The following is a 12,018-nucleotide window of genomic DNA, read 5'->3' as shown; positions in this document are numbered from 1 at the left end:
TATCCGGGTCAGTGACATTCCAGCATCTTTGCAGGCCTCTTTGACGCTAGCGAACGGCTCGGAGCCTCGCAGTCGTAAGTGCCAAATCGGCATCATGATGGTTCAAGATGAGATATATGCCGAAGCGATAAGCCGGCGAATCGTGCGAAGTGAAAACGGAGATGTTTGAACTCGTCGAAGATACGTAAATAAGTGTCTCGAGAACAGGGCAACGTTCCAGCGAACAGCATGGATCAAGCCTGTGTATCATCAAAGATCGAAGACGCCCACCGATCGAGTCGAATGTGACAAGCTTCCGTAAGTTAGTAACTGCCCGTTGTTCGCATCCTCGTCAGGTCTACGAAGAAGGCTCATGACCCCTGGGACTGACAAGATGAGGCTGCGAAGTTTTCCAAACGGGGCAGGAAGTGAATGGCCATGCTTCGAAATACACTATCTCCATGGTTTCCAGGAACGGCGCAATGCGACCTCGAGCATGAATGAGTGACTTGTAACTGTGCCTCACACTTTCCGCCAGCTCAACGACAGGGTATTAAAGTGCCCGTTGGCCAGATATCTTGTCCATGGCGCCATAAATCTCCATTCTGCCATGGGCAGCATCGAAGTCCAAGGCGCAAAAATCATTGCGATTCAACAGCCGCACTGAATCGCCTGCGTATATGTGAATATTATCATGACATGCGATTCGCGAATAGGAACTAAATTCCTGCATAATTGAACACGGCTGGAGAATACTCTCATTCAGTCGTGGGACGATAAGGGTGCGCAACATAATTTCGCGGGTAAAGTGCACCAAGTTTGACAGACCAAGGTCCGCCGAATGGATGCACGAATATCATGTCAATACTGTTGACATGATCAATCTATGAATGCCGGTTCGGGGAGTAGAGATGGAGGAGTGGGTGAAATATGAGTCTACCGTCCCCTGTTACTCGTCCGAAAATTTTCGGCTCCCTGGGATTGCGTCAGTTCAAGGTACGAGCAATTGCTCCTTCAAGCCTATGCAAGACCCCGAGGAGCCCATCTTCGTTACTAATGCCTGTTGACTTTACAATAGCGCTGACGTGGCTGTTCATTATTATCTTGCCTCCACGGCCAAACCTGCGCACGCTGCTCGATGCTCCAAATATCGATGTACGTCGTTGGTGTCCTCGTCGGTTAATGAGGCTGCCTTTAGCCTTTTGAAATGTACGTACTAACTAATCCAACTCTGAAGACTCTCACCAACTGACATATGTTTAACTACATCTTCCTAGACAGTTATGATCCTCCACCGGCTTTTCACTGCTCCCACTCGCTCGCTCGTTGTCCTCACTCTCTCACACCCACTGCACCATGTCCTCATTCATCGGCTGTCTTGCCGTCTCTGTCACGTTCGACCTGGAATTGCGGCCTTCTCTCATCTCATCTCTCTCGCTTGCTCGGCCGCTCAGTTCCAGGCTCGCGGTTCTCTGACATTCTCACCTCATCTTATGAAGGCCGCGACCGACGTCGAGTTTAAGGTCGCGCGCGCTCTTGATTCTGATTCCTGCCCCCCAAATACTTATCTCATCGCATCATACATGTAATCTTTGCACCATTAATAAAAATTGCACCGCCGGGCATCGTATCATCTACTCTACAGCACCTTGCAATGTACTGAAAGTGCTCAGTTGATCTCGAGTGGGATAGATATGGTGATGTACTGCGCATACAGTGGGAGGTGCAGCACTAAACGATGGGGAATGAGCTCGATGATCCATAACGTGTGCACCTGCAGTTAGTGCATAAGTGAGAGTGCTGAATGTCGATACTGGGATGGCGCCGCCGGTGGAACCGGTCATCAGAGACGAGTTGGGAATGAGTTCAGGTTGGGGCTCAACAGGTGGAGGAGTGAGATGAACACATGCGAAGCTTGTGTTGCCCTCCGAGGGCGAAGACCTTGTATATCTGACTGAAAACCATTTAAGTGTTCTAGATAATAACATGAATATACTAGTATTGCTTACCTTGTCGAGCAAGAGCACGTTTTGCACGGTAAGCATGGGTAGATAAACGGTCGCTGGAGTTGATGCCAAATGCATCGAAAAGGTCCAAACTAGCGCTGATGTTTGTGTCGTAGTGAAATCCTCGCATGATTCCTCCCAATAGCGTAAGACCCACACCATCACGATTGATATTCCTGTGTGCTTGCTCGTTTCCATTGGTAGTAGTTGGTGAGGCCTTCCAAATTTCGAGCGGGATGAGACTGTTTGGCTGATAGAGTGCCGGTAGCACAAACTTCGTGCCCTCAATTTTATCTTTAAGCCATGCTGCCGGTAGTAATCTTGCCTTAGAAATACTTCAAAACATGAATTAGAAAATATCACAAACCTGCAGCCTTTTTTCCACCTTTCTTTATCTTCTTCAATGTTCCCTGTAGATCAGGATGAGGCTCCGCTGATGCGATCGTCAACATGGCAATTTCCACATCTTTGGGAATTTGACCACGGAGACTACGGATATTCCGTTTATAGTGCGCAAGACATAGACGGTAGAAGCGGCGCAGATGGTCATATGGATCCAGGTCACGAAGTAGAGCAGTGGTGTCATAGCGGCAAGCCTGTATTGAGTCTTTACACAGGTATACGCAATACATACCTAGGCCTGTGGAATTATTGAATATATTCAAATTGCAATTCACGTTGACTCGGATTCCAAGAAAATATACTTACCAAGACCTTGACCTTTATGTCCATCAGCAATGATGGTTTGAATCCCTTCTCCGTGCATGTATTGAAACTGAACAGCACAACCTGTGTCCGCACTGGCAATCTCGAATATTCGTTGGAAGAGGATGAAGTGTGCTTGTGCTGATTGAGATGTCGTGAATGCTCGAGCACCAATAACAGCTACAATACATGGTCATGGCCATCAGCTGAGTTGAGCAATTTGGTATTGAACTTACATTTCATGTGGGCAACGTCCCAAGACTCAAATTCAAATTCCTGCCAGCCATGTACACGTTTGAATGAAGTATTGATCGAGAGCCGTTTTGCTTGCATCAGACGCCATGACATCCGCTTTGTCATACAAATGACCAGCTGCAGACTACTAATCGAAGTTGATGTGGTGGCCGCAGGTGGATTTGATGCTGATTTGGTGGATAGCTGATGTGACTCCGCACAACAAATATAGCGCTCGTCAATGGGCAAAAGATCGTGTTTTGTTGCCAAGTGAATAGCACCTGCGAATCCTGTTCCACTTGGAAATTCATTAAACCGCAAAGTGTTGATGAGGCGCCGAGCATGGTCAGAGTTCCCAAGAGACGGGTGAAGGTCTGACAGTGTGGGATTGTGGGTTTCCTTCCAACTGAGGTGAGCTTGTAAAGCTTGTATGAATGCAGAATCAAGTAAAATCCGACGTGGTGTTGCATCAGCAAGTTTCCAGCTGAGTGTGAGCAGCAACTCGTAGAAAATGGCTTTAATAGCTTCTGGAGTTTTGACAGGTGCAGGCGGAGGGTGGCTGTGATTGTTGGTGCAGATAACGAGGACTTGTGGGCAGGCAGTGAGATTGTATGGTGTATATATGTCGAACTTTGCCTTGCATGGAACTGGCCAGCTACGAAGTGTTCCACGAGCCAATTTTCCTTCATGATTTCGATGCCAATATGCTGCCCAACAGATTAGGATATATGCTACTTCAAATGACAGAAAGTAACTCACGACAACATTGCTTCTGCTCGGCAGGGGAGGCAACAAATGTGCACGGCATGAGAGGACCATATCCATCATTTTTTGCTCGTGTTTCATGAAAGGAAATTGCCTTCAGGTCGTTCTCTATAAGTGCCCGCAAGTAATCAGTATTGAATTCGTCCAAATTCCGGAGGACAAGATGGGTGCGAGCTCGAGAAACAGAAGCATTGAAATTTTTGCAGCTGCAATGGATCATTAGTCTATGTAGTACACACTCTAGCCGTTTAAGTTGAACTGACTGAATATATGGACGGCCAAGATTATTCACAGATAACATGAGGGGAGCCCCACACCCCCTGGACTCTGACTCGGAGTGAAGATCAAAGCTGTCTAGTACTATCTCAGGACTTAAATCCAAGTTTGCATCGAAGCCACATCCCCGTCCAGAGACAGCACAAAAAAATGCTAGAGTCTTGTTGAAAACCTCTGCCTCTGCAGAATCATCACTGTATCCAGCCTGAGACAGACTCCAAGTCGGAGATGCAGCATAATTACTGCTGAAACTGGCCTCGTTGAATGTACATACCTTGAGGCCATTGCCTGTATGTTCTCGTTCTTATTAGTATGATAAAATCAATAGTCTCAGACATCATTAATGTACATACACGATGACTTAAGCTGGCGACAACGAACACCTTTGCCTGCATCATCTCGGAGAAGCAGGCACACTGCATTTTCACGCCCACCATGACCTCCACCAAGAGAATATTGGAATGCTGATTGAGGCTGCACGAAGGATATGGGATCAACAACAAAACGGTGTGCAATGCTGCCAGGTGCTGTTATGGGATACTCGAGGATAGCATGAACAGGGTGATCAACAATTGCGCTGACTTTGGTGGCTCGATTCACATAGTTGGCTCTCCGTGAAATTTCCTTGGTGGTAAAATAATATGGAGCGGGAGACTGATATCTTGGATATGGGGGAGTGGAGATGGTGTCGAGGGTTGAATCCACGTCTGGTGTATTTTGGTGTGATGACGGCGATGACACAACTGAGCTTGTGACTGAGATAGGGGACAATCCTGCACTGTCCAATATCTGTTGCACTTTTTCAAGTGCTTCAAGTTGCGAACAGGTAAGACTCATTGAGAATTAGACAGAAGGAAAAATGGGGGGCAGATACTAGCATTGAATTCAAATAATTGCCTGTATATGTGACAGTTGGACGTTCATCAATGACTTGCAAATGGGCACCGATGCACCCGCACACTTAGGAACCCACTAATTTCGGGCTCTTGCAGTTCATTGAACGGACACTTGCATTCAAAATTTACCTTGCATAACATGGCCGAGGGATTCAGCAAGGCTCTCTGTATAAAGGTCAGCATCTCGCTCATGATATAGTACAGTAGGCCAGGCTAGCCATCATGGATTCAATTTTTCGCCCGTGTATCGAGTACCAGCGTGGAAGCACAGAACTTGTCATCTTTTCACGTGAGGTGAAGCAACTTGTCACTGTTGCATAGTGTGTAGCTCACTTTGACTTACTGCCAACCACTGACTTAAAGTTATGTTTGCAGCCCAAAGTCGGGTCGTTTCCGCATTCGTCCTTATGGCTTGGCAGATTACTTGCAGCGTCGAGGGCTTTTCATAGAATGTTTCTGCGGCATGCTCTCAGACACACCTTGTTCCACCAGGATTGTGGACTCTGCCGTGAATGGGCATGTCTTGATGCAGTGTGCTAATGAGCAGTGCGGATTTAGAGGTTAGCATGTTGCACTGGTGATCACGTCCTTTGTACTGACACGATTTTCACGATTTCACGACAGCCAACATCACAGATATTTATCACACATCTTTTTTTACCTCTAGTTACGAAGAACTGCCAACACTCGGTATGTATTTACTGTTACCTAGATGCAGGTGTCAGTATTAATGGTCTGCTCATAGTTGCAAACCCCCAACCTAACATGAATCCAGTTCATGATGCCTTCCGCCAGCTTGCTCCTAATGAGCATGACATTGCGCCCTACTTCCACGGCTATCTCGGATCCCATGTCTCAGTTTGGCCCGACTTTCGACAACTCCGTGGTTTAGTTGGTGCACCCTCAGCAAATCCACGTCCATTTATCCGACTAGTTCATCGTCGTGCTGGTGAGTTGTAGCACAATTTATAGAGTATCATTCAAAAACTAATTAATACAAAGGATCTATTCAAGGTGCTGCTGCTAGTCAGTTGTCAATGGCGGCTCGTCGTGGACAACGTGTATCCACACGTCTCCCGCTCGGACAAGACAGTGGCATGGTTGTGATGAACAGGCTCTCGGCCTATGAAACAGGTCTTCTTGCTGACCTCTCCGGTGAGACAGGTGTAAGTGTCTGGGACTGGGACGGGCTTTTCGAAAGATGTGACCACTGTGGAAGGTATTTTGTTGCGACGGTACTTCGAATGCATATCCCGCACTGTAGAGCGTGAATAGCGGCCATGATATATATCCTATGTGTCAATAAAATTTTGATGCATCATTCGAGGTGACGGGGGTCATTGAATGGCTGTACACGCAGTTTGAACGGTGATTGCTCGTACCTTGAAGTGACGCGGCTTCTGAGAGCCGAAATTTTTCGGACGAGTAACAGGGGACTGGTCACTCGTGAAATATGTTGTAGAAGTAATAATGGTACGAGCTTGGGAGGCGTGTGCACTGTTAGCGACGTCAAGGTCATGAGTATCAAGGAACATGTTACATGTCATCAAATGTAATGTGACAGCGGAGTGGTTGCAGTGGTGCTCTGAGCGAGCCCTATTGCCCGTCGCCTTGGTAGAGTACGAAAGGCTAAGCGACTCACCCCAATTATCAATATCCCACGAAGATCGTGTATCATGCAGGACGTGATATACCAAGATGCAAGGATACAGTAACAATATACTACCATCATGATGATTGTCTCTGCCAATTGGTTAGCGCTCTTTGCAGAATAATGCACTATGAGGTATGTACATACGTCCCCTTGATCCTTAGGCTGAAGCTGCTGGCCGATATTCCAAGCGGAACCAAGTCTCTAGATCTCATACCGGGACCTAGTAGGTGCCGGCTTATAGAATATTTTTGGACGTACACTGGTATTGCCGACTTCAACCGGAGAATCGATCACCAAGGTCTGAACATGCATGTCAGCCTATATGGTAGTTACCCCCTAGGCAGACAATGTAATGTGGAATGAAGATGGGTTGTTCTACATAGTACAGGGAATTGAAACAACCCATAAACTTCGAATGAGTAACTTCTCACGCACCACTCCGGGTCGTGCGCATGCGTTGCGAGAATCGACAGTTTCTAAATTCTAGCCAAGCAGCTTGTTAGCAAAGAGCTAGGACTACTTCCTATTACTATGGCTCTGATATCGTGACTGACGACATCGTCAAGTGGAATCCATTGTCTACAAACAGTATCTTGGGGCGTCATCGGTGTACCTGCAACCTGCTGGGCCCTGGCCAATGCCAGATTGCACCATGGACCATGACTCATGAGCCTTTGCCACCTTTCGGGAGGTCAATAGTACCAAAACTCTCGCAGCAAAAGGTCGAGCGCGATTGGTTTCCAGAGTTGCTATATGTAGTTCGCAATGCGAACGCAAGTTGATGCATCCACGATTCAGCCCCAAGACCTAAGGCCGCTCGCCACCACATATATCATCGACTCAATTCAATTGCCCAGTTGGATGATGGGAGTTTCTTTATTAACCTTGCAGTCCTGGATGTAGGTTGTCTTAGGAATGACACGACAATGCCATTGAGATAATGGGGCCCTTCGAGCACGGGCAACAGAGAGGCGGAATGGAGCAACGCTGGCATTTCCTGCTGTCGAGTCTGACACGGCCAAGTCTCTGAGCCCAGGTGCGAATGTGGATATGCATATAATATCATTGGGTCAATTAGCTGTTCAGCGCCGAGAGAGCCCATGATGGATCGAGAAAGACAAGACATTGTTTGAGGGGGGGGCTACTGACAACATGTCCCTGCCTCACTTCGAGATCGTGTTGGATGTATGGTCAACATGGAGAGGGCATCCCGGATCATACAATGTACGTTTTCCTTTGTCTTTCAAGGCAGTTCATGACTTTCAACACGACGCAAGTTTGATTGAGGGCATCGACGTTTAGCCTAAACAGAATTAATTTTGAATTATCAGTCAGATATACAGATTGCTCCCTTCAGCCAAGTTCACATTCCGGAGGCTCGAGGCCGCGTCAGGGCCCAGAGGCGAAGGATAATAATGCCATCGGAAGAGCAGTCCATATTAATTATCAAGGTGCTAGTGTTAAGATATGAGTCATATGACTCTTGACATCACTCTCGTACGTACTCATCCATTTCTTTTACATAAGGCGTGCTCAATACGCAATCACCTCTCATTCCACGCCTCATACACGTTTACCTTGGATTCCCCGTTTCAATTAGCTTATTAATTCCTCTCCCTGTCGAATAATCTCCCTCAGTCTTTTGATCTAAGACTGAGGTGAGCTCTCTTATTTTGCGGTTCTACGTATAGTGACTTTCCTGACTATTACCCTACCTAGTCCTTCCCCGCTCCTAGGTATGATCTATAACTAATATGAGTCTTTTAATCTAATACTGAGTCCCTGGCCCGTTCCTAGTCCAGGCCTCTTCAAATATTCGTAAGGACTACTTTAGTTCCGTGATGCACTTTGCCGTGGCGAGTGTCCGACTCAGACTGGCAAGCGGCATTAATTGGTCTAGAGCCCAGGCCTCGGGGGTATGCCGCGCTCACCAACTTCTACCCCTTCCATTCGTGCTTCTGATTGTAAGATTGCCATGGTTCGAACATTCTGATGTGATGGTCAGCATTAGTTATGAACGTTCAAGTTGTCGAGCGCGCTATGCGCGAGACACACTGCAAAACTTGGGGGATAATATTTCGAAGCATCGTTAGAGCTCGAGTCAAGATAATGAGATATGATGTTGTCTAGGTGCGTAAGATTCTGAAACAGAAAACATGGATGACTAAGTATACAGTGTACAGTAGTGAAAGCAAGATCATGGATACAGTAGCGCTGTATGAAACCAAAGAGAAATTTCTGAGCCTCGGTGATGTTATATCACCGAATGTCTTACGGACGAAAAAGTTACATTGCTAGCTGTGGTTCGGCTGTATACCCTCCAAAGCCTGTGTGGATGCCTGGTATTCCGTGATTGTAAACTTCTGCGACGCCGTTCAAGTGTGGTCCTTCTGGCCAGGAGAATCTTTGAAATCGATCAGTCACGCCGCAGAGAAGAACAGACACAGAACATACCCTGGCATCATCATGTTACTCCACCAAGCATCATTGAGTGCATGCATAGCTGCCAATGTCCCGCTCTCTGAAAGCACATCTGCCATCCCAACATCCATATCACTATCTACAGCTCCATGGTTCAACTGGGTGCGGGAGTGGGCAGCCTCAGAATATATCGCAGGAGTCGCAGAAGGAGGTGTGGATGCCTGGGATGAAGAGCTCGAAGTGCCTTGGTTGAGAGTCATCTGCATGGAATCATGGTCGCGTCCTTGCTGCGACATGCCTGGCGCTGGTCCACCAGAGTATCTTGCTCCTGAAGACGACAACGAAGATTGCGAGGCGAAGTTACGAGGTTCAGGTTGATGAGAAACTTGACTTTGAGGTGGAACGTGTTGAAGACGCCCACCGACAGCGCCTCCACCTTTCCTATGTCTCGTAAGAAGGCTGGCGAGGAATCGAGCATATAGGCGTGGTGTGTGACGTTCATCAATGGCAACATCTTGAAGCGTCGTGATCAGGCGGCCAATGAGTTCGAAGATCTCATCCTCCATCTGACGGGTCAACAGTTGAGCAAACTCAGGACGCAGAAGCTAAGTCATAAGGTAAGAACGGTGCCACATTGGATATATAAGTTTTCACCTTGAGCATGAATGCAGAGGCGAAAGACGCAAAAACAAAGTGGCCTTGGAGTATCATAAGACCAAGAGCGTCACCGATTAGAACAATATCTTACCATCAGGGGCAGCACGCATAAGACCGCTAGGTGCCAGCACCTCGATCATTTGCTTAATGACAACCTTTGCGGAGTCGAAACACTTCATGAAGTTCGGTAAGATGACTTGAGATATGGGCCATAATAGTACTGACCTTATCAAGAAAGACGTTGTCACTCGCCTCCATGCCGCGTTGGAAGGCGTGTTGAAATCCGAAAGAGTACATAACAAGACGTGAGTAGCTGACCAAGCTAGAAGCACATCAGCTTGTCTCGCAGCAGATTGAAACACACAGAACTCACAAGGGTAGCAGAGTACAGCGGAATACACTTCCAGGATCTAAGGCACAGGGATGAGCACGTGTTTGACTATATTCTGGAATGAAATCGTACCCCCAGGGTCAGATTCCTCATTAAAGCGTCTAGTCCATTCCTCAAAATAGTTTGTAAGATGATGATCGTGTTCTAACGTAACCTGAAGGAAGTTGATACCCTGCAAGGCCGGTTTAGTCACGAAGTAAACGTCGATGAAGGGCGCAAACCTTGTTTAAACCGGTTGGCGAGTTGGGGTCTGAGAAAATGTCGTCATGGAACCGGCCCACGATGCGAAGAAGCGTTGAATAAGCGCAGAGGTGGATATCAAACTTCAGTACGACTGATCAGCACCTCGAAACGAGACCATATATTGGAACACACCTTATCTCTGAAACGAGATTGTTTGTACCAGTCCGCGGAATGACGAGTGATATAATCCTCCTTGATCGTCGAAGGTTTGCCAAACTGCGTAGCAGTCGATCTATCGATATTAAAACATATCATCCACACGCGAGCGCGATTCAACATCTCTCGTTCCTGCCGCTCCGTCTGGGGCTGTATCGTAGAGACCTGATGTAAATTCAAGTCTGTAGCAATCCTAGTGACAACGATAAGCTCTAGAAACGAAAGAAAAGGTGTAATTGCATACCGCGCGGCAAGTCCTGTGTATAACCAGCTTCTGTCTTCCTCCCACTTGCGAGCTGGGACAGCATAAATGCTCATGAGAATGTAAGCTTGGCATAGCTCGACAGATTTCCAGCCGTCGATGAGCGCGTTAGCTGCGGAATGCTTTGCAAAGTGCATAGCAACAGGATAGATCTCGGATTTTTCCTTGTAATAACGGGAAGAAATAGCGCAGACTGTGCACCTCAAGTCAGGCATTTATCAAAGCATGTGAAAAGAATGATTACGTACTAACGGTGAACAAGAAGGGGCACCTTTGGAAGATGGATTGAGATGTATGTAACGTGGGATCGAGGAGGCCAATGAATGGCTGTAAGTTAGATAAGTCACAGCATCCTCCTAGCTTTGGAAGCATACACTTACATTGATTTGATTCCAGAATCTGTGTTGACGGACATGCGTCAGAAGAAGGAATGTAAAGAACGAACTGTGTGAACTTACATATCGAAAAGCTTTTCGACGTCAGTGTTATTCACGAGTCCGTGAAGAATTATTTCCGGTGTGTGCTGTTCCACCAAGTTTTTGCGGATATTCAGATTCGAGGCTGGACCTACTAAGTTATTAGAAACAGCATGTATTGTCGTTCCAAGATGGCATCTTACCAGGCAAGAAGTACTCCTTATTGGCCACACCCTACAAGTAATTACCGTCATAAACACGGGACCAGCATCATGAAAACAGTAATTACTTACCACATTGTCGTCGTCGTCTTCAGGTTTCGTGTTAGTTCCACCTGCACCAGTGTTACCACCTTGGCGACCTCTACCTTTACCCTTATCTTTATCCTTGTCTAAAGACAAGTTTGCGAGCAGCCCAATAGGCACAGCAGCATCAGGGAGCGAGTTCCTGACTTTTTCGACGTCCTCCTCTTCGACGGAACCCTCTTGAGCGTCGGGATCGTCATCCTCAGAATCATCCACAGTAACTGCAGAGGGGTTGCGCAAGTTGCGAAGGAAGTCGGGGTCGGTAGGCGAGGCCATTCCCGGTTGCTTGAGACTAGCCTGCAGACGATCAAGCCAGTCAACAACATTCATGTTGTCACTGTCAGATGGTGATGTAGCTGCTTTATAGGATGCAACCGAAAGTGGTGTCGCAAGGTAAGGGTTGTGCAACTGCTCGACAAAGGTCGTCAGTGAATGAACGTATTGAAACACCATGACGAACGACCCACCTGCTTCAACAGAGACTCTATGATCTGATCCTTGTGACGGATCTGAGCCAAGAGATACTCTCGTTTGCTAACGCGGGGACAATTGTATGAGTATTGTGACATTATGGATGAAACAGTATCACAAGATGAAGACGACGACGATGAATCAATAGATGAAGATCGCGAACGGGGCATACGAAGAACAG

General features: G+C 47.1%; 3 protein-coding genes across 3 annotated transcripts; 1 reads left to right on the top strand and 2 right to left on the bottom strand.

Moving 5' to 3' along the window:
• Window positions 1–1,602: 1,602 nt before the first annotated feature.
• On the bottom strand, window positions 1,603–4,802 carry F5891DRAFT_1245849 (uncharacterized protein; the record flags this gene model as incomplete). The annotated part of the gene is made up of 9 exons (XM_041369806.1): window positions 1,603–1,933; window positions 1,989–2,291; window positions 2,353–2,625; window positions 2,694–2,870; window positions 2,927–3,631; window positions 3,684–3,895; window positions 3,953–4,170; window positions 4,240–4,253; window positions 4,319–4,802. The coding sequence occupies 9 exons, from the start codon at window positions 4,800–4,802 to the stop codon at window positions 1,614–1,616; spliced, it is 2,706 nt and encodes a 901-aa protein (XP_041222389.1). The 3' UTR covers window positions 1,603–1,613.
• A 281-nt stretch (window positions 4,803–5,083) lies between these two features.
• F5891DRAFT_1192709 (uncharacterized protein) lies at window positions 5,084–6,125 on the top strand (the record flags this gene model as incomplete). Its single annotated transcript, XM_041367637.1, has 6 exons — window positions 5,084–5,181; window positions 5,237–5,421; window positions 5,486–5,551; window positions 5,607–5,810; window positions 5,864–6,027; window positions 6,081–6,125. 6 exons carry the CDS (start codon window positions 5,084–5,086, stop codon window positions 6,123–6,125), a joined length of 762 nt encoding a protein of 253 aa, XP_041222388.1.
• Window positions 6,126–8,509: 2,384 nt separating this feature from the next.
• Window positions 8,510–12,016, bottom strand: F5891DRAFT_1150237 (fungal-specific transcription factor domain-containing protein). Its single transcript, XM_041365119.1, has 16 exons — window positions 11,834–12,016; window positions 11,355–11,774; window positions 11,265–11,295; window positions 11,104–11,212; window positions 11,026–11,044; window positions 10,894–10,972; window positions 10,628–10,838; window positions 10,360–10,576; window positions 10,206–10,307; window positions 10,057–10,156; window positions 9,967–10,003; window positions 9,819–9,915; window positions 9,685–9,766; window positions 9,591–9,634; window positions 8,970–9,541; window positions 8,510–8,919 (listed from the first exon to the last, which is right to left on the bottom strand). Exons 1-16 carry the CDS (start codon window positions 12,005–12,007, stop codon window positions 8,802–8,804), a joined length of 2,412 nt encoding a protein of 803 aa, XP_041222387.1. The 5' UTR covers window positions 12,008–12,016; the 3' UTR covers window positions 8,510–8,801.
• Between the last annotated feature and the right edge of the window lie 2 nt (window positions 12,017–12,018).

The sequence above is a fragment of the Suillus fuscotomentosus genome, assembly GCF_016647785.1.
Source record: "Suillus fuscotomentosus strain FC203 chromosome Unknown F5891scaffold_52, whole genome shotgun sequence".
NCBI lineage: Eukaryota > Fungi > Basidiomycota > Agaricomycetes > Boletales > Suillaceae > Suillus > Suillus fuscotomentosus.
Note: the sequence above shows the minus strand (reverse complement) of the source record. Positions and strands in the feature narration are given on the sequence as shown.

Bases quoted from the DNA above. Each gene is read 5' to 3' on its own strand.
- F5891DRAFT_1150237 (XM_041365119.1), bottom strand. From the start codon at position 12,007: ATGCCCCGTTCGCGATCTTCATCTATTGATTCATCGTCGTCGTCTTCA. The intron at 10,839-10,893 runs GTACGTAATCAT...TGAGGTGCACAG, and splicing joins CCCCTTCTTGTTCACCGTTA to TCTGCGCTATTTCTTCCCGT. The intron at 10,157-10,205 runs GTTTGCGCCCTT...CCGGCCTTGCAG, and splicing joins CGCCAACCGGTTTAAACAAG to GGTATCAACTTCCTTCAGGT.